The sequence below is a fragment of the Hylobates moloch genome, unplaced genomic scaffold, assembly GCF_009828535.3.
Source record: "Hylobates moloch isolate HMO894 unplaced genomic scaffold, HMol_V3 SCAFFOLD_1, whole genome shotgun sequence".
In the NCBI taxonomy this organism is placed as follows: Eukaryota; Metazoa; Chordata; class Mammalia; order Primates; family Hylobatidae; genus Hylobates; species Hylobates moloch.
This window is the reverse complement of record NW_026652276.1, coordinates 235,288,653-235,309,489: the sequence shown is the minus strand read 5'-3', so window position 1 is coordinate 235,309,489 and position 20,837 is coordinate 235,288,653. Positions and strand designations below refer to the sequence as shown.

The 20,837-nt window shown below is 49.0% G+C and overlaps 1 protein-coding gene across 3 annotated transcripts in view; it reads right to left on the bottom strand.

Moving 5' to 3' along the window:
• DPP6 (dipeptidyl peptidase like 6) overlaps positions 1 to 20,837 on the bottom strand; it is a 1,054,804-nt gene that overhangs the window by 23,832 nt on the left and 1,010,135 nt on the right. For all 3 annotated transcript variants that reach the window (XM_032753183.2, XM_032762299.2, XM_032753182.2), the window contains exons 17-18: positions 17,324 to 17,371; positions 3,125 to 3,223 (exon numbers count right to left, since the gene is read on the bottom strand). In XM_032753183.2, coding sequence (XP_032609074.1) covers positions 3,125 to 3,223; positions 17,324 to 17,371 — 147 coding nt within the window. The remainder of the gene's footprint in view (positions 1 to 3,124; positions 3,224 to 17,323; positions 17,372 to 20,837) is intronic.

Genomic DNA, 20,837 nt, shown 5'->3' with positions numbered 1-20,837 from the left:
TTTCTGCATTTCCTAAGAGGAAGGGATGACAGTCACACACCAGTGCTGCAGGCTTGGGAAGCATTACTGGGACAGCAGTGGGTAGAGTGGGCTGGAGGAGGAGGCCAGGCCTAAGGAGCTCAGAAAGGGATCTTGCCAGGGGGACGGCCTGGCCGCCAAGGCTGCAGAGGAGCCTCGAGCTGAGAACAGAGGAGCTTCAGAGACACGCCGGGGCAATGGTCTCTCCACTGGGCTGGGGTAATACACACATTTCCTTCTTTTCTTATTTTTTGTGAGATGGAGTCTCATTCTGTCACCCATGCTGGAGTACAGTGGTGCGATCTCGGCTCACTGCAACCTCTGCCTCCTGGGTTCAAGTGATTCTCCTGCCTCAGCCACCCCAGTAGCTGGAATTACAAGTGTGCACCACCACACCCAGCTACCTTTTGTATTTTTAGTAGAGACAGAGTTTCACCACGTTGGCCAGGCTGGTCTTGAACTCCTGACCTCAAGTGATCCGCATGCCTCAGCCTCCCAAAGTGCTGGGATTACAGGCATGAGCCACCGTGACTGGCCATTACACACATTTCTTGGCCAAAGCAGATTGTCACAGCCTCCATTTTTTGTTTGTTTGTTTTTTGTTTTTTGAGACAGAGTCTTACTCTGTTGCCAAGGCTGGAGTGCAGTGGTGCGATCTCGGCTCACTGCAACCTCTGCCTTCTAGGTTCAAGTGATTCTCGTGCCTCAGCCTCCCAAGTAACTGGGACTACAGGCACGTGCCATCACGCCTGGCTAATTTTTGTATTTTTTGTAGAGATGGGGTTTTACCACATTGGCCAGGCTTGTCTTGAACTCCTGACCTCAAGCGATCTGCCTGCCTCGGCCTCCCAAAGTAATGGGAATACAGGCATAAGCCACCATGCCCAGCCCTTGTTTATGATTTTCTTGAATTTCTCTTCTTCCTCCTCTAGGCTGGGCATGATGGCTGACACCTGTAATCCTGGCACTTTGGGGGACTGAGGCAGGATTCCTTGAGCCCAGTAGTTCAAGACCAGTTTGGGCAACATAGTGATACCCTGTCTCTACTAAAAAAAAAAAAAAAAAATTAGTTGGGCATGTGGCCTGCCTGTGGTCCCAGCTACTCAGGAGGCTGAGGTGGGAGGATCACTTGAGGTTGGGAGGTCAAGGCTGCAGTAACCCAAGATCATACCACTGCACTCCAGCCTGGGGGACAGAGTGAGACTCTGTCTCACACACAGACACACACAAAATTATTCTCTTTCTTCTAGACCATTCCCTACTCATTTCCTTCATGCCCCCTTCCCTGGCGTGGTCACCTTCAGGGTATTTTAAGAGAGAGAGCCTTTGGACATGTGAGTGTGTTGGGGGCAGGGGTGGGGTGGGGGCGGGAGCGGATCTGAAGTGCATCAAAATTCCTGAATGTTCTGACTTTCAAAGGGGAATGCAATGTCCAGAAAAGTTGTGATAGAGCATAGCTTCCCATGGCCAAATGGCGGGGCCAGGAGTTTTTGGCCCGGACCTGTGGTGGGCTGCAGGGAGGGTGTGGTGAGCACGGGGGAGCGAGGGTCCCTGTGCAGGGCCCACACCTGGACTGTCCTGCAAGCTGGGACTCCAGGGCAGCCTCCAGACCCAGCCACACTGAACTGCACTTGCCCTTGCCTAAGACCCCTTATGTTGCCCTCTTCTCTGGATTGCACTGTCTCCTCTTGTGAGCCCACCTGATGCTGACTCCAGGGACCATGTTCAAGTCCCGTGTTCCATGAGCATTCCCACACGTCCCCAGTCTCATGCTCTTCTCTGAACTCTCGTGCTGTTTGCTTTCTGCTCTGCGCAACGCAGCTTTGCAGCACGTACTGTTTGGGGGACCTGTTTTTGTTTCATAGGGTGAGCCTTGGCTCCTGCTCTTGGGAGCTGAGTCTGTTAGGTGGTTGTGTCTCCTCTAAGCTGCTGAGCACAAGGGGGCTGCCAGCGAATACGCTAGGCCCCAGGCGACATGCCTCTGTCTAGTATCAGGGAAGGGCAGACAAAGAGGTTCCAGAGATAGTCTGGGGATGGCAAACGCAAGGTGTGTGGCTCCTCCCCTCTGCCCTTTCAGCTCAGTGTTACTTATCAGCCTCAACACACTTTCCCCCTGAGCTCTGGAAACCTTCCCTTTCAACAAAGAGCTCCTGCGGTTACTAACAGTCAGTCAGAGTTTGCACACGAGGGAAACCCGTTTACAGCCTCAGAGGTGATGGGTAAGCAGTGTCTGCACGAATGATTCAAAGACAACTTCAAGGTTTGAAGTCTCAGTTATTCGACACCAACCTACCACCAAAAGGCTGCTGTGCATAGATGTGGGGAAGTCTGGAGGGGGACAGAGTTCTGGGGGAAGACAGTGAAATCCGCTGTGGGCATTTTACACTTGGGGTTTCCAAGAGTAACTACCTGGTGGGCAGTTAGGACACAGGGCCAGCCGGGTTGACTTGGGAGCCATCTGTGCAGAGGTGGGAGTTGAGGCTCTGAGGCTCTGCCTCCCTCCTGGAGCTGTGAGTCCAGGTCCAGCTAATGCTCTGGGGTGTTTAGTGCTTAGCAATGCCTAGCACAGAGTTAGTGCCCAGGAAAACTTACCGAATGACTGGAGGGACAGTTCAAGGAAAGAAGGGCACAGGCAGAGAAAGGCAGAGAGAAGCATTTCCTAGGGAGTAACAACACTCAAACCTCCTTGCGTAAACCCCGGCTGCAAGGACGCCCCTCATCAGCCCATAATCCGCCAGCTGATGAGGCAGGAAGGACTTCAGATGGCACAGAAAAGGAATTTCCAGAGGGAAGAGGTTTTTCTGGACGGTGTCTTGACACGGTCACCAAAGAAGGAGAGCGTTGGAGTCCGTGATCTTGCTTTGAAGCAATTGTCAGCCTCTCAGGGAGAGAGATCTGTGCCCTGCTTTTTTTGGTTTTGTCACCAGAGTGAGCATCTTGGTTCTGAACACAAGACACTCCATGCCACAGGAGCTGAGGGGCAAAGATACACCCCCGTGTCTGGGGAGCCTTCCTCGCATGGCGCCTGCTGCTGATGACTGCACTGTGTCAGAGCCCACATTTTCTTTTTTTCTTTCTTTTTAAAGGGGAAAAACGTAGTACTTACTATAATCATCAATCTCGATGTTCCTGTATTCCACTTTAGGCATCTGTCGGTCATTTATGGCCTTCTTGACATGTTCATTTGTTTCTAGGTCAAACATTTCTGAAAGAGAGGAAACAGGGACACGCTGAGATGCAGTGGTCACTCACGGAGGACCTCTGTGGGCCGTGGCTCTTCATGTGCGTAACCGCTACTTTCATCAGCCTCAGAGGTGATTATTATTATTTCTAGTGTGCAGACCAAGAAACTGGGCATTAAAAAACATGCTCAAGTTATGCGCTCAAAAGCCTAGACTCAAATCTGGAATTTAGGCGGATTAAAGATTCTCCCCACCGTCTTCGGCTTTCTCCTTCCCCCACCAGAGGTTTTTGTTCTCTGTGGCGTCACACGCACAGGTTTTGGTATGATTCTTCCCATGACTGCTGGTTTTAAGGAAACCTATATTACACATCTGTTAGGACAAATGGTTTTCCAAAAATTGTGGTCATAATAACCAGAAAAGGAAAGGTGGGTAGAAACTAGGGTATCATCTTTATTAAATGTTCCCAGAAATAAAATGGATTCCGGTCTGTCTCCAAAAACAGAAGATAAGCTGGTCTCTGGAGAGACTTTAACTTCGATGACTGTATTTAAGGACAGTGGAGTCATGTGAGCCTCGCTTCACACTGCGGTGGGACTGGCTGTCCTCCCTCCGTGGTAGAGACCAAGGTCAGTTCTGCACTGTGGTGTGGATGCGCTGGACCTTTGTGCCTCAGGCCGCGACAGCACAGACATGCCCTCGTTACCTATTTCTTCAGATGCAAAGAAGTTCCCTGAGGAACCCACTCCGTTCATGTACTGAAATGGCCATTCTACACCATTTCACCATCTGACGTGTCATAAAAACCACCCAACTTCCTTTCTCCCTTCTCACACTAAAGCCTACACATGGGGATAACTCGTGGTTCATTGTGAAAGGGAATTTTTCTGCAAGGAACTTTGCCTTTGGCTCATCAAATCACTTTGAAGCAGCTGCAATTTGTGCATTTGTTTAAAGAGTAAACAAATTGATCACAAACAACGCTAGAATGGATGTCCGACCATCCTCCCACATAACTCCCTTGAAAAAAAAAAAGCTGCTCTGCAGGTGGGCGCTTCTCCAGGGCAGCTGGAGGTCAAATGACCCCCCATCGCTAGGAGACTCTGGACGTGTGGCTTTGTGTGGAGAACATGGGGCTGTGGCTTTATTCAAGAACTCTGCCCGGCAGGCCTGGCAACCTTCTGTAGAGGAACAGAGGGAAATGGAAGCTCCCCGCGCTTGTGATGAGTAAATAAAATGAAAATGACTTGCAAGTTGCTGGACACATATTTGAATATTGAGCTTTGATAAAAAATAAGGGGAGAAATGGTGACAATAGTTTTCAAACAGGTAGAGTTTTAACAAATCTGATGTTAGAACACCCCTGGGAAAGATTCCGAACACCATGTAGCATGCGAGAAACGTGTCCCAGCAGGAAACACAGCTGCGTCTGCAAGGGGTGTCTGCGGTGGTGAAGTCTAAGGGAAGTCCAAGTAGACTTGACCTGAACTCTGAGACCCAAAGACTTGGCTGCGGAGTTGGCGCACTCTCCCTCGCAGTCATGCTCTCGAGTTAGGGGCGGCGCACTCCACCCCAAGGGGCCTGCAGGCCCCTGCGCCAGCTTCACAGCCTCAGCCCACGTTCCTAATGGATGGGGGACAGCACTCATTGGTGCTGAGTCCAAATGCCCTCAGCCCTTTAATGCAATGCTCCAGGCACACACTCGGGTGACAGTGACTGCATATCATTCACGTTCTATTCACAGTTACAGGAAAGGAAGACTAGCAGGGAGTGCTGCCCGGTAATGAAGAGAACAGCATTTCCCAAGCTCTTTGCCACCCCAGGGCCTTTGCACGTGCTGCCCTGTGTTTGAAATCTTCCTTGCTAGCTCCTTCTCCTCCATCAACGCAAGCGTTACCTCCTCCAAGAGGGACCTGACCACCCTATCTCAGGCACCTGTCAAGCTCTCTGGACACACTTAACACCAAATGAAAGTTTTGGTCATTTTCCTGGCAGCAAATCCTTCTCCCTACCCCCCACCAAGGTGTCAGTGTTCAGTCCCATCCCAGGGACAAAATGCACTAGTTTTGAGTACCCTGGGTAGATGGGTTTGTGGAAAATCAATTCATATCTTGGAAATTAAGCATCTTTAGATGGTAACGAGTCTGGGTTTCCACTCAAGTCTTTCTCCTTGTTCCCATGTGGCCCCAGGAAACTAAACAGGACCGAGAGGTCCTCCTGAGTGTCTCAGGAAGCTGCAAAGGTCTCCAAGGCTCAGACCTCTTGAATGGTAAGAGTTGGAAAAACTGAGGCCGGACTATCAACCAGTGTTTCCCACACAGCTCAGACCCGAGGACCCAAAACAAACTGCATTAAATTGATGGAAAAGTTTCTGGTGTTTAGAAATTGATATAAAAGTTTCTGGTGTTTAGAAGTTGATGGAAAAGTTTCTGATGTTTAGAAGTTGATGTAAAAGTTTCTGGTGTTTAGAAGTTGATGGAAAAGTTTCTGATGTTTAGGAGACTAATGATGTGCCTAAGTTAATTCACTCGACTCTGAGACTATGAGGCAATTCATCCACACGCTCCAAATTCCAGCTTATTGTAGGAGACCAGTGCCTCGATCTCATGAGGTCATCTCGACGCCTCAGCTGTAACCCTTGGAGAACCTGTGATCTTTGCTGCTCTGCTGGCAGGAGCAAAGGTAGAAAGACCCTCCCAACGAGAACAGAGATGGGCTGCTTGCTATCAGTTAGCTTCTGCTTCTGGGTCTCAGAAAGGGCTTCAGCTGGAGGGTCTGCTGGTGTCAAGAGCCTGTCTGGATGGCTAAATCTCAAACTGAGAGAAAATGGGGACAGACCCTCTTACAGTTGGTTAAAGTACGCTCTTGTCTCCATATATACGCATGTGAATCTGATGTTTCAGGCGTCAGTGTGTGATCTCAAATGCTGATCATGAAGGAGAAGGTTAAACTCAGGGAGCAATGTCGTTCTGCTGCCTACTGAGTTAAGCTTGCCTAGAGCTAATGGAACACAGGCTGGCCACCAAACACCCCGTTACCAGTTTCTGGATCTGAGAGTTCTGGCTTCTTGTGGGAACGCACCAGGTTCTAATCGCTCACGGACTACACAGGCTGCATGTGAATACCTCGTTCCTCTCTATTGAAATCCCACCCTTCACGGGAAAGCACCAAAGCAACAGACTATTAAATTTAGTTAAATATTAGATTTCTCATTTAATGATTGCCCACACAACTGGTTTTATCAGCAGAGAGCTGACTGTCCCACAGGGGACTTGAGTTAAGCCATTTTATTTGTTCCCATAATTGCATTCAAAGAGGGCAGGAGCTCAGCAGAGAAATAAGAAAAGATTGGCATATTCCCTGAAGGACTCTTCTTTTGACTTCAGGGCAGTGGGGAACTGCAGTCTGGAGCATACAAATGGCCACTCCTTAATTAAATGTGAGCCCCCTCTAATATTTGGTGGAATTAGCTATTATCAGATCTGGACACAGCGAGACCGCACAGACTCAGGTCTGTCCATGAGGCTGCTTCCCTCGCGGCGCCCCGTGGGCAGGTCGTGGTGTAGCTGTGCACTGTTGCAAGACATGCTTCCAAGTGGCCCAGCAGGTTCAGGGGATTGGTGGAATCGCCACTGTGCTAAATTTTGGAAAATTGGTGACCAGATCCAATGAACACCAACAGGCAACGGATCTAAAAGAGGAGGAGAGCAGCCGCTTCCCTTTCTCACATTTCTACAAGAAATAAAACTGCAGGATGGTGTGTGCACGCGGAGGCTTAGGCAGAAGTCTCTCCGGCATCTCCCTGTTGCCTTGGCCTGACTTCCCCTGCCTGGGTTTTCTGTGCCTTTCTAGTCCAGGCCTCTCCTGCTGTATTTCTGCTCACTTCTCATGTGCACCTTCCCCTGCAGCCATCAGTAGGACCCCTCTCTGCCCCACCTCACCCCCTCCCTGTGCTCTTGCGGCTGCCGTCTGCTCACCCCAGGGCTACGCCATCAGTCATATTCGAAGACCAGATTCAGGCCCAGAGCCTGCATGACTACTGTTTAAACTTACTCACCTTAACTGGAAATCTCTTTTCTCTGAGCTCCATTTTTGTTTTTTGAGACGGTCTTGCACCCAGGTTGGAGTGCAGTGGTGAAATCCTAACTCACTGCAGCCTCGAACTCCTGGGCTCAAGCAATCCTCCCACCTTAGCCTCCTGAGCAGCTGGGACTACAGGCATATACCACCATACCCGGCTAAATTTTGTAATTTTTGCAGAGGTAGGGTCTCACTATGTTGCCCAGGCTAGTCTCAAACTCCTGGACTCAAGAGATCTCCCTTGCTGGGTGCAGTGGCTCACACCTGTAATCCCAACTCCATCTCTACAAAATATAAAAATAAAAAAATCCAGGCATGGTAGCACACACCTGTGGTCCCAGTTACTCAGGAGGCTGAGGTGGGAGGACAGCTTGAGCCCTGGAGGTCGAGGCTGCAGTGGGAGGATAGCTTGAGCTGCGATCGCACCACTGCACTTGAGCCGAGGTGACAGAGCAAGACCCCATCTCAAAAACAAAAATAATGAAAGGATTGTAGAATCTTGGGGCCAAGATGCTAAATATTACATTTCTTAAAATCATATTGTCCCTCCCTCCGCATATACATGCAGTGATCAACAGAGACATGCTTTATGAACAAAATAGAAAAGACAAAGGAGAGGGTTCGGGTGCGGCAGCTCACGTCTGTAATCACAATGCTTCGGGAGGCCAAGGGAGGAGGATCACTCGAGTCCAGGAGTCCGAGACCAACCTGGGCAACATAGGGAGACCTGGTCTCTCCAGAGACAAATGTAAAAATTAGCCAGGCATGGTGATGCATGCCTGTAGTCCCAGCTACTTGTGGGGCTGAGGTGGGAGGATTGCTTGAGCCCAGGAGGTCAACAAAGAACAAGAGGTCCTCCCACCTTGGTGGGATTACAGGTGTGAGCCACGGCACCCAGCCTCTTTTCTCTGAACTCCGAATGTTGAGTTGTTAGAGTCAGTCTGACACAGTTTGGGCAACTGTTGTTCTTTTTGCCATATCATTTCTCCTCCAGCCAGATTTTAAGCAACTTGAGGGCAGGGTCCCAGTAGGTGGCATTTATTTTTGGTCCTTCTAGCATCACGCTAGGCCCATGGCAGGTGTTCGATGCCAGAGGAGTTGTGCATTGAGGGGACTCATGTGTGTGTCCTCCAGCCCACAGATGAATGGGTGCAGTGGCTGGCACAGTGCCCAGCCTGCAGGTGCTCCTCGAGGCACCGAGAGCTGCTGGGTGGCAGTGAAGCCCAGCTCTCCTCCCGCACTAGGTAATAGAGAGGAAGAAGCACCTGCAGACCTCCTGCAGGGCGTGCAGCTCCGTGCATGGCTTGCTTTCCACTCTGTGTTAGCCAAATGCCAGCTCGCCCACCCAAATGCTGGACTGAAGTCTAACACGTTCCAACAGCAAATCTGCAAACATTCCACCCACCAGGACAGCTGCTAACGCGTGCACCCCTGTGGGTCCAGAAGATTTCAAGCGCAGACACATGGTGGGATTCAGGAGACCAGTTCCCAGGCTCTCTGCATCCATAGGAGCCTGCTGGCAAACGTGCTGTGAATGGACATGCCTGATTATCTCCAAGGAGCTGCTCCTTTCCCGTGCCTCTTTCATCATGGCCTCACACAGGCGTCACGAGGGCAAGGAAGGCCTTGGAGCCCCTTCGTCTGTCCCTGGGGCATCTTGTACACAGGTGGGCTCCACATGAAGGATGAGGGACCACCGAGGCTGAGTTCAGTAAGAGAACTCCCCCAGTAATGGGTAAGGGCCCCCAGGGACATGGGTGGCTTGTCATCCTTTGATTTTAACAAAACTGAAGGGGAATCTCACCGAGCTAAAAATCAATAGATCATTGAAAATAATCCTTAATGACAGAGAATGGGTGGGCCACAATGTTTTGGCCTATAGCTCAGGAGTTCAGAGAAAATGGCACTGCTGTAACAAGACTCCTCTCTCTCCATTTATTTACATGAACACATTTTCAGACATTCTACAGAAACAAAAAGAAGCGACCACCAAGTCAGATAAGACAAGAGTCCAGGAGCGCACACGTTTCTGACCAAGTCTTCTCTGGAAATGAGTCAGGTGTGCTCATGAACTGAGTGAAAACCACCACGCCCAGCTCACTAAGAGACGCATTTCAGAGCAATCATAACTTTTTATGTCCAACAATTATCAAAGTATGTAACATATCCTAATTGCTTGATGTGAACAAGTGATAATTATGATAATAATTCCATCCAACAAGTAATGATTATGGCCTTATGGTCACTGGAAATTAAAAAGAAAAGACCTTTAAAATATTTCCAAGATTAAATGACATTAGGACAGAATTCTGGGGTGACGGGCCAAGAAATGGAATGTAAATATCAGCTCGAGGAGGAAAAGGAAGGATGTAAAGCTAAGAAGAACTTGTTCCAGAAATGTTTAACTGGGCGGTGGTAGGTATCAAATTGCCACAATACACAGATATCATAGATATCATATGTAATAATTTTATTTTAAAATTAAATACAATATGCTAAAAACTTATTTTATACAGCTTTGAATTAATGAGAAAAACTTTAGGTGACAACTTAAAAATGTGTAGGGGAAACATGATTTTTCAAAAATTCTCTTAGGGATTCATGAGCAAAAACTACTTGAGGACTGATGGCCCAGTGACCTCTGTCTTGGCATGACTTGGCAAGGTCCCCTCACATAAAGTCCACTTTATAACGAGACTTTCTCTCTTTGGCCACCAAATTGCTCCTTAAAATATTTGAAAGCTGTGGGTCTTAGGTAGAAACTTGCCCGATGCACCCGTGTTAAGACACAGGGCTGAAGTTAGGCACCAGGCTGCTTTCGAAATGACAGGCTTGCTTTTTTTTTTCTTTTAACATTTACTTTCCTTCATCTTTTGACATTTTTAGTCTTTTTGGTTCTGCCCCATATGATCTGCAGGAAAGAGCTGGCTTTTATCTCCAGGTCTGAAACGGGTTCGTTGCATTTGCTGGACGGCCCCAGCCTTGGCGGTGGCTCCACGGCTGTGATGGGGCAGCTGCCTGCTGTGTCCTGGCCGCTGTTTCTGAGCCAGGGCTCTGCCCGGTTGGCCTGCAGGGTGAGAGGCATGAGGACCTGCTCTCCAGACGCCCACCCGGTCGCCTGCTGCTGCACCCAAGGAGGCAGCGGGGCCGTTCCTTCTTTGTTAGGACTGGACAAGACCCGGGTTTTGAGGGCCACAGGCTGTAGGATTCTGCACGATGCTTCGCCACCCCAGCAAGTGCCACACCGCCCTGGACTGGATTGAGATGGCAGCTCTTCGGCCCCTTTCCAGGTGCATCTGTCTCTGCAGGGCCTGCAGAGGCAGCCCCTCATTGGAGGCCCCCCTGCTGGTCCAGACTCCCATCCTTTCCACCATGGCCCCTAGCAGCCCTCCCGTCTGCAACATGGGGTCCTTCCATCCATTCGCTGCACAGCGACCAGAAGCTTTTAGAGAGGAACGTCTGACAGTGCTCCTCCTGGGACCTGCAGGATGGCGGGCAAACTCCTCGGCGTGCAGCCTGACAGTGACATGAGGGCCCTCTGGAATGCCATGCTCCTGACGTCTCTCCATGTGTGGGCGCCCTGTGCTTGATGGAAGGGGAGCTGTGGGCACAGCCTCGACAGTCTAGGAGGGGGTCCCTCAGGGAGAAAGTGGGCAGGGTTAGGGGTGCTCCCAGCAGCATTGGTGCAAGAACAGAGGCTGGAAGCCAACTGCGTCTGGCGTTGCTTCACGGACCCACCTGGGCACGACTGGTGGTAGGGGCTGGTTTTGCTTTCTTATAAAAACCCAAATGAAGAGAGTAGGAGGTAGAGAAACCTAACTTTTGATGCCATAAAGGAGTGGGAACCAGGCCGCCTAGTGATCCCAAGCTCCCACGTGAGCTTGCGGGATGCCGTGGGGTGCTGTCAGCCAGCACAGCCAGCTTCAACCCCGCCACACGCACGCTTCTCTGCATGGCTGTGGGGCTGCATTGCAAGCCACACCACGATTTCGACTCCCACATGTCGAGTTGGCATCCGTCTCTCTAAGTGGGCCTGCCTCTCATAGTTACATTAAAGCCCGCAATGTATTGACTATGATTTTGTTGGTTTTTTATCCCAATACCTAAGTTGTTTGAATATCCAGGCACCAAATGAGTATAGGTTGGTCCCAACCATAATTACCTTCTTAAGGAAACAGCTTTTAAATAATTCAGAGTCACATCTGTGAACACCCCGCAGGCTCTGTTTGTAGATAAGATTTTCTAAAGAGGAAAAAAGTCAAATATTCCCAGGGTGGTTTTGGGGTCAGTGGGGGACAGGAGGAGAAAGGACAAATAATTCTGAAACAGTAATTTCAAATTTCACAGCAGGGCTGGAAGAGGATAGTATGATGAAGGCGGGTCCCAGCCTTCCGGAGCCCCCCTCTCTAGCTGATGCACAGCGCCAAGGCTACGCGCTGTAACAGAACGTGGGCCGCACCTCAGCTGCCAGTCATGGCATCACACAGCAGCTCAGGAGCCAGCTCCCCGAGACCTCCTGCCTTGCCCTGCCCAGCTGTAGGCCGAGACCTCCTGCCCTGCCCTGTCCAGCTGTAGGCCATGGGCCCTGCTTTCCTGGCTCAGCCCCACAGGGCGGGTTGGAAGCGCTGCTGCTTTGCACACTCAGTTCACTAGAGGCGTGAGGTGCAAATGCCAGTGCTGGCACAGCCTCACCAGGGCTGATCTAAACCAGGGGTGATTTTCTGACCAGCAGCTCAGTGGTCACAGAGGCTGCTGCTGTGAGCACTTTTCCCAGGTGGCAGCAACGTGAAGACCAGGAGATCCTGGGTCTTGGGGTCTGGGGCTGCCTTTCCCCCCTTGTCAGACTTCTGGTATCAGCCCCCAGCCCACAGTCAAGGGCACCTGCTTGGAAGTCAGATAAGACAAGAGTCTAGGCCTCACCCTGAAGTTTGCTGTGGATCTCGGATGAATTGTTGAACCTCATAGGGTTGGTACAAGGAAGGGGTCTGGTGCTGTGTGCAGAGCCCAGAACTGCTGCTACAATTACATTCCAAAGAGAATAATGAATGGCCAGCCAAGGGCTGCTGCCTGGAGGGGCTAAGGGGCTGCCATTAGAGGGTGAAGTTCAAGGGCTGAGCTCTCCCAGTGAATGGAGTATGACCCCAGCCTGCGCATGGAGGCTGAGCTGCTGCAGGAAGCAGAGCCCTTAATTCCATGGGGCCCCCTACAGGGGGCCTGAGGAGCATCTCTTCCCCGTGACGTGGAAGGCTTCTCAGAGCAGGAGAAGGTGCCGTGCCGCACGCTTACCCCAGAGCTGGCTCGGATGGGCTCTGGGAGTGGTGCACGGGCGGAGAAGGTGCTGAGAACGAGCTGCAGGTGTGACTGCTTCCGCCTCCCCAGACTCATTTCAGTGGGAGTGCAGGCCGGGCGTCGCTCTGGATTTGCAGTTGTCCTTCAGGCCGCATGAGGGCAGGTGGCTGAGCAGCGCCGTGCAATGACCATATGTCTGGAAGAACAGGCTCTGTTGGAGCCGCACTGCTTGCGTCCGAGATGCAACTCCACCGCTTTTGCTTCCTCGCTGCGTGCATGTGGCCCAATCACCTAAGCTGCTGTGCCTCAGCTTCCTTAGCTGACAAGTGGGGATAATAGCAGTTCCTGCCTCACAGGCTGTTGTGAGGATGAAATGAGTTAAAATATGTAAAGTATTTGCCACAGCACCCAGCCCGGAGCAAGCGCTTGGTAAATGCTGGTTGGGGCCACTATTGTTACTACCACGGCTCCCTGTGACCTCCAGCCTTTCTCTGGCCCCCTGATGAGAACACGGTCGTCTGAGATGTTCAGGATGTCCATCAGATGGAACAAGTACAAGTGCTGTGGGGTTTTGCAGAATCCCGACAACGCAGAACCACGAGTGGGCTGAGTGTTCGGATGAAACAGGCATCTGCAGGGATGGGTGACTCACTTCTTGTCTTTGTGGTGCTCCTGGAAGTCTTCCAGCGGCCTTTTCAATCGTGAAAGAGGACAACTGATCTCAAGCTTATCTGAGGCCCAAAGGCTGATGTGTGAAGTGCTGGCCTGACAATGGCTTTGTTGCCTGCCTGAGATGCACATCCACCCGCAAACCACGTGCTGTGGACACTTCATCCACTGCAGAGGCCACGAGGAGGCTCTGATGTGGTCCAAACGCACCACGAACAAGCTGCTGCTGGAACTGGGGTCCTGGAAGCACCAGGCAACTCCCTCCTCACCCAGGATGCGCCAGTTTGACAGACAAAATGAAAACTCAGTGCGTTTTGTTTGGGGAGGATGCCGCTGGGTTGGAGATGGGCTGTGAAGCGCCGCAAGAGGACATCAGACATATCAAAACGTAAACACACCGAAGAAACCCCACACGCCTCCCACAGCAAACACCTGGAGGCTAGAACTCAGGGCTGGGCTTGGCACTTTACCAGGGCCTGCCACACTCACTCTTATTTCCCAGGTGGACTCAAACCATTCGGGCAGCTATGGTGTGCCAACCCTCAGGGATGGCCGTGCAAGGAAGGGACTTCAGGCACAGGGAAAATGCGGGTGTTCAGGAACGTGGAACCCCTCAAATCATGAAGTCTGAATGTAACATAGACACTGAGCAAGATGGGACCCCTACTGTCCTCCTGGGAATGGGAACGACAATCAACTCAGCCACACTTAATCATTTTTTTTTCCAAGTTAAAATGGCAGCTTAAGTCACCATCCTGAAAGAGCTTGAACTAAATTGACAGCCAGAAATGCAGAAACAGGCTAGGGCGGGGTGAAGTGTTCCTGGAGTTTGAATTAGGCTCCAGGAAACCCAGAGTCAAACACTGCTAGATAAATAGGCTTGTAAAATAAATGTGACCAAGATAATTCTAAACACCGTCCAGTTTCCAATTAGTCAGCACTTTGCTGAGATCAAGCACAATGGTGTCACCTTCAGGTTCACTGTTAAATTTCACACAGAGAAGAAGGGAGTACAGGCATGTAACACCAGCCCCATCCTGTGTGCACAGTGCTTTTTATTTCTTAAACCACTGGGTCCCATCTCTTTGCTTCCGGGAGTCACAGTCACCAAAGTGACAGCTCAACTGCAAACGGCAAAATGCTTCCTAAAAAATTCCCATTTACGCAGCTCTGTGATGGATATGGATGGCAACCTAGGGCCTATGGTCTGTCAGTGTTGATTGGATTGATTGGTTAACGCAGTAGCCAGTCCCACAGAGGAAAAGAAGTGGTTATTTTGTTTCCCAGCAGAGTTAACAAAATTTCCTGGATCTTTGAGCACATTTGCGTGTTGCACTTGCTGGAAGACATTTGGTCAATTCTTACTGGGACTCTCTTCAAAGAACTGCACCTCAGCCCACCTATATATTACCTTATTTTTATAAATGGAACAAATGAAATATTTTCTCAACGATGTCACACACATCTAAGATCTAGGCCGGCTTCATTTTCCTTCACACATGAGCCTTGGAAACTGTGTTGACTTGATCCAGCACCGTGGGAGCCTTTAGGAGCCCCAAGGACTGATCACATCCAGGCTGGAAGCGGCTTAGAAGCCAAAATCCATTTCCCAAAAGTAGGGACTATATTAACCTTTGAACTTGAATAGATTAACAATAGCTTCTTCCCCCAAAGAAATAAAAAGCATTTAAGGGAATGACTTTTGTCATTCGTAAGAAGAGCCATATGCCATATCACATTTTTCAAAGCTGAAAGATGCTTTTGCGTTTTTTATTAGACCACAGATTAGAAAAAACTTTTAAATTTGAAATAATTATAAATTCCTAGGAAGTTGCACAAATAGTACACAGAGTCCTGTGTCCCCACTTCCAGGGTCCCCAGTGGCGGCATCACACAGAGCCATCGGGCAATAGCTAACCCGGGAGGCTGCAATGCTGTGAGCTACATTGGACACCTTGTCTAATTTCTACCAGACCATCAATTTTTAAGAAGGGGAAAACCTCACAAACATCAGAAAGGTGTCCACGGACTCTAAATTTTAGCAAATACTCAAGATGAAAATATACATTTGCTTAAGGAAAAAAAGATGTCACAGTTGGGGCTCTATGCAACATCTGCATTTTTCAGGGAAAATTCCACCTAAAGAGGTCTAGCACGGGTATTTTAAACATTCACTGTCATGCTGTAGTATGTCTGTCAGACTCCACCGACCCCAGGCCTTGGTGGAAGTTCTAGCCCGGCCTCTGCGGCCTCCTGGAGGGCTCTTCACAGCCTCATGCCCATTAGAGTGGGCAGAGGGTGGGTGGATGCAGTGGGGAGGTGAGAGACCCAGGCAATCGCTCCCAACATCCTTCCGGGGATACCGCCTCCATTGCACAAATGGCCCAGATTCCCAAACCTCGCAGGTGAGGCTGGAAAGGGGCCTGGGAGCAGGTGAACCTCTTTGCTGGGGGAACCAGCCCCTCCTCTGGGGAGGAGGACAGGAAGGCCATCCCACTTCTTCTCAGCATGGGGTCCCTCCAACGGCCATTCTGAGTGTTTTTGTGTATCCATTCTGACAACCACTTCATGGCTTTTTGTGGGGGCTTTAAAATCTATTAATTTATTTCTGGTTTTATGATTACTTATGCTTTGGTTTTGCATTTCTAATAATGATTTGATAGCTTGGCAGATGATCATCATTATTTGGGATTATTGGCTAAGTGCTGTCCCTTTAAACAAATCTATTTTGCCCACTTTGGAACACTTTAACCACTTCACGGTGTCTAAACACATGTTTGGAGTTCTTTCCAACATGCCCTTCACCCCCGCCGCCTCCAGTTCTCCTGGAGCTTGAAGTACCGCCACAGAGAGAGGAATCAGGGAGCCGCTGATGCTCGATGGTCACTGGAGACGCGGAGTCACCCCTGTCCCCAGAACTAGGGGAACTGCGGACCCTGGCCATGAAGTTTGCCCTCCTGCCAGGGAAGGGGGTCTGGAATGTGGAAGGGAGTGGGAAGGATTCGGGGGAAGGAGGACACAGGCTGCTTTGGGTTAGACAGAGGGAGGGCTGGAAAGGGAGGGACCGAGGGCGAATACTCTTTGCTCCTCAGCTGTGCTGCGTGTCTGCCTCCCACTGCACACAGCATAGATCCCTCGCATAAACATGGATGTGCCCGTGGCGACCTGCGTGGGGTCTCTCTGAGCAAACACATGCCACCTCAAGAGACCCTGGGAAGTTTTACAAAGAATCTCCTTGACCAAACTTGAGTGAGGCTCCTCCGAGTCCTCTTCTTGACCAGGCTTCAACCTTGATCCTGTCCTGTCTTCGGCCGGCATTGCCCAGCTTTAGCAAGAAGTCCCCACCCCTGATATCTGATCACCCTCCGTAACTGAGCAAGTTCCTCATCCTCCACCTTTGAGGGTAAGTCCTTGTCCTGCCTTCTGCAAGGATCTTGTGAGGTCGGCTTAGCAAAAATGCCCTCCCATTGATGCCTTCTCTTAGCAGTTTTCCATCCGTGGACCCCTCTCTCTGCTCATTGGCTATAAACCCCCCACAGGATCTTGCTGTATTCGAAGTTGAGCCCAAATCTCCCTCCCCTTTCACAACAGTCCTGCAAAAGCCTTCCTACCATTTTACACATGACAGAATAAGTTTTTCTCTGACATCCTGTGCAGCATGGATGCAGAGACCCTCCATGCCATGAAGCCCCCAGACCCACAAAGACAGATAGGCCTGCATGCGCCCCTCAAGTCTTGGTGCCCCATGGCAGGTTCTCAGTGGGAATGGACTCATGTCAGGCTACAAAGCCTTTCGAGCTGGCTGTTCAGAGGATGTCAGGCTATGACCTGGGTAGCCCTGGAATGACCCTCCAGGCTCAGCACTTGTGAAGGGGTATGGGGCCCTCTGGCTGGGGTATGCAGACCTTGGCTTTCATCATATTTAGTTGATACTGGTGATCAGCATGGCCTACTCTGAACTGCTAGGGCATGACTCATCCCTCTGTCTCTGAGTAGGAAAATGTGGGCCAGCTGATCTCATAGAGTGTTTTGCTTCCTTTCTCCTGAGTCTCAGGAAGATTTAAGGAAAAAAAAAGAGAACTTACTTTTCTTATCTGTTGTGTTGTGCACCATCACCACAGGAACGCCAGGACCTGTGTTGGGTAGAGAATAGCCAGGAAGAAAACAAAAACGAAGCCATCAGTTTAGCTGAGAACAAGAAAAGAAAACAAGCTTTCCTTACGCCACGCAGATAGATGTGCGGAGCCTGGAGAACACGATTTCGTGGAAGAGTAATCAATGATGGGATGGCAGAGGCCAGGCTGGCAGGGGGGCCAAGGCACAGCTCCCTACCTCTGCACCTTTGTTAATTACAACACACCCAACTCAAAGTCCATATTTTCAGATTATTGTAATGCCATAAAAGATCATTCTGTGAAGCATTACATTTGGTTTATATCCTCATAACCTCATCTTTACCACACAGACACACATTCCAGGATGGCTTTATGGGTTCTTATAAATTACTCAAGCCTCAGTGCTAAGTCTGCTGGCTCCTCCAGGACGGATATCACTCCACCCAATGGGTCTCTCATAACACCTTGTAAAAACTTACTCATGTAACAGGAATATTTTGAAAATGTCAAACTATATTTCAGTTTTTCCATGAATCACTAGCTGGCAGCTTCCCAGCTGCAGGAATGTTACAGCCCTGAGAAGTGAGAAGGAAGGTCCAACTCAGGACCAAGTGGCCCCTCATCTGTTTTCTCTGCAGGTGACTTCTCGATTCTTAGCAAAAGGAGGGTCCAGAAAGAAAAAAAAAAGTCTCCCTGAATTATTTTCTGTATCTTTTTGAAAACATTAAGAGGCAGGCCTGGTGACTCTTCCAACCTTACTTCAGCCACTGTCCTCTGCACTCACCTGCTCCAGCTAGCTGGCCTTCCTGCAGGGCTGGAGGCATGTCAGGCTTGTTCCCACTGAGCCACTTGTTCTCACTGCCTGAAATGCTCTGCCCCTAGACACTGCCATAGCCTGTCTTTCTCTTCATTTAAATCTCTACTCAAATGCCATCTCCAGATATCCCATCTAAAGGAACTCCCCTCCATGACCATGTGGTCAGCCTCCATCCTCACGGCTTTCCTGATTTTTGTAGAACTCATTACCACACACGATGCTATTGGGACCTTATAATATGTAATGATCAGCATACTTGCTTGCTATCCTTCTCCTCATCTACTGCACTAGGATGTAAGCTCTGAGACAGTCAAGAATGTGTCAGATTCACTGCTGTTATTTTCTGCATCAAGAAGGGTGTTTTGAATAGAGTTGGTGCTCGATAGCATGTTTTGTGGAGTGATTGCTGAATGAGAAAGCACAGAGCATGCAGGAGAGGCAGGAGAGACAGGAGAGGGAGGAGAGGCAGGAGAGGCAGGAGAGGCAGGAGAGCCTGTTCCTTTGGCTCAGGTGGATTGTGGGAAGATGCAGGGAGAAAGAGGAAATGGGAAGTGGGTGGTCCAAGGGAGGCAGATGCACTGTAGGAACACTGTGGCCAGGGCTGCTGCTTGTGCTCTGCTTCAGGCTACGGACCCAGGATGCCATGGACTCACAAGGGGTGGCCACAGCAAAGCTGAAGGATGCACACTATCTTGGGCAGAGGGATGGCTGGAGTTCAGTATTCCTGCGGTCATCATCAAAACTCCCCACACACTTCTGAGGGGCCATCTGACACCTGGCTGAAAGCCAGGGAATCTGCTACAGATCCCACCATGCTGAGGGCTTCAGGGCCTCACTGCAGAGGCCCCAGAGTGGACACCCTAGTCCAGGGCCCAAAGAGCATGTAGCAGAAATGCAAGGAGTCCTCTACCCTTGAGAGGTAAGGTGGAAGGTCTGGCCAGTGCCCATCCACAGGTTCAGCTGAGCTGAGACACACAGACCGTGGGTCACGCTGGCCTTGGACATCAGAGCGGAGGCCTATCTGCTGCCCAATGACTGGATCCAGACTCTACCCCATGCACAAAGTCCAGGAGTCCAGGGCCCTTTTCCCCAACGTGGTGCCCCTCTCTGTTCACCCACAGATGGGGCTGCCAGATGATATGCAGGATGCCTGGTTCTATGTGGTGCTCAGATAAAGAATAAGTATTTTTTTATTGTAAGTGTGTCCCATGCAGTATTTGAGACATACTACAGAAAAGATTATCTGTGGTTTACCTAAAATTCAAATGTAACTGAGTATCTTAGATTTTTATTTGCTAAATATGGCACCCCCTACCCAGTGAAGGAACAGTGATCTGAAAGTCCACATATTTATACCCAAAGAGGCAGCACTTACCAAAAGAGATTCAAATGCCAGTTTAAGTTATTGAGTCAAACTAAGTTTCTTGGCTCTAAGATCCATTTCCCCCACAAGGGGAGCTCAAGTAGAGGAAAGAATCAGTTATTGAAAAATAAAGAACCTATATCTATTTTCTCTGCACATTTCAGGGTGAGTAAATTTGAAAACAGAATATCTCTTATGTTCTTATTAATAATGTAAACAATTATTATTTATTTAGTGCTTACTACGTAAAAGGCATGCTGTTAGATATTTTTATGAATAATTTCTAATCAAATCCTCACAGCAGCTCTGCAAAGTAGATATTTCTAACCATATTTTACAGAGGAAAAAAACCACAGGTGTAGATAGTTTTAAGTCTTTTGTCTCATCCATACAATAAAAAAGCTACTGAGCCTGAATTAGTCGCTTTTAATCTTTTAATTCATAAACTTAATGTATGTTTCTAAAAAACTTCAAACACTAAAGAAAGGAATAAAGTAACAGTGATCTGTTTCATCCCCACTTCCCAGAAGTAACCTAAATGTTGCTAAAATGTTCTTAAATGTTTGTCTTCACATACATGGTCATATTTATACATAAGCACATATTTTAAACATAGACAAAAATAATATGAAAATGGTTGCATGTATATCTGCAAGCTTTACAAAATCTTAACATTACACCATATTGCTCTATTTTAAGTTAGTTTTTCTAAAGTTTGTTTTTTGAAAGGCTAAACAAAATTGACAAAAATTTAGCCAGACTAAGAAAAAAAGAAAGAAGATGCAAATAAAATCAGAAATGAAAGAGGAGATGTTACAGCTGATAACACAGAAGTACAATGGATCTTAAGAGACTACTATGAACAATTACATGGCAACAAATTGGATAACCCAGAAGAAATGGATAAATTCCTAAAAACATATAATCTACCAAGACTGAATCATGAAGAAATTGAAGAAACCAATAATGAGTAAGAAGATGGAATCAATAATAAAAAGTCTCCTATCAAAGAAAAGCCCAGGACCTGATGGCTTCACTGCTGAATCCTACCAACATTTAGAGAAGAACTAATACCAGTCCTTCTCAAACTCTTCCAAAAAATGGAACAGGAGGGAGTACTTCCAAACTCATTTTATGAGGCCAGCATTACCCTGATACCAAAGCCAGACAAAGAGACTACCAAACTCCCCCACTCCCCCCAAAAAAACCCCACCTGCAGTCTAATATCCCCAATGAACATAGATGCAAAAATCCTCAACAAAATACTGGCAAATAATATTCAATGGTACATTAAAAGGATCACT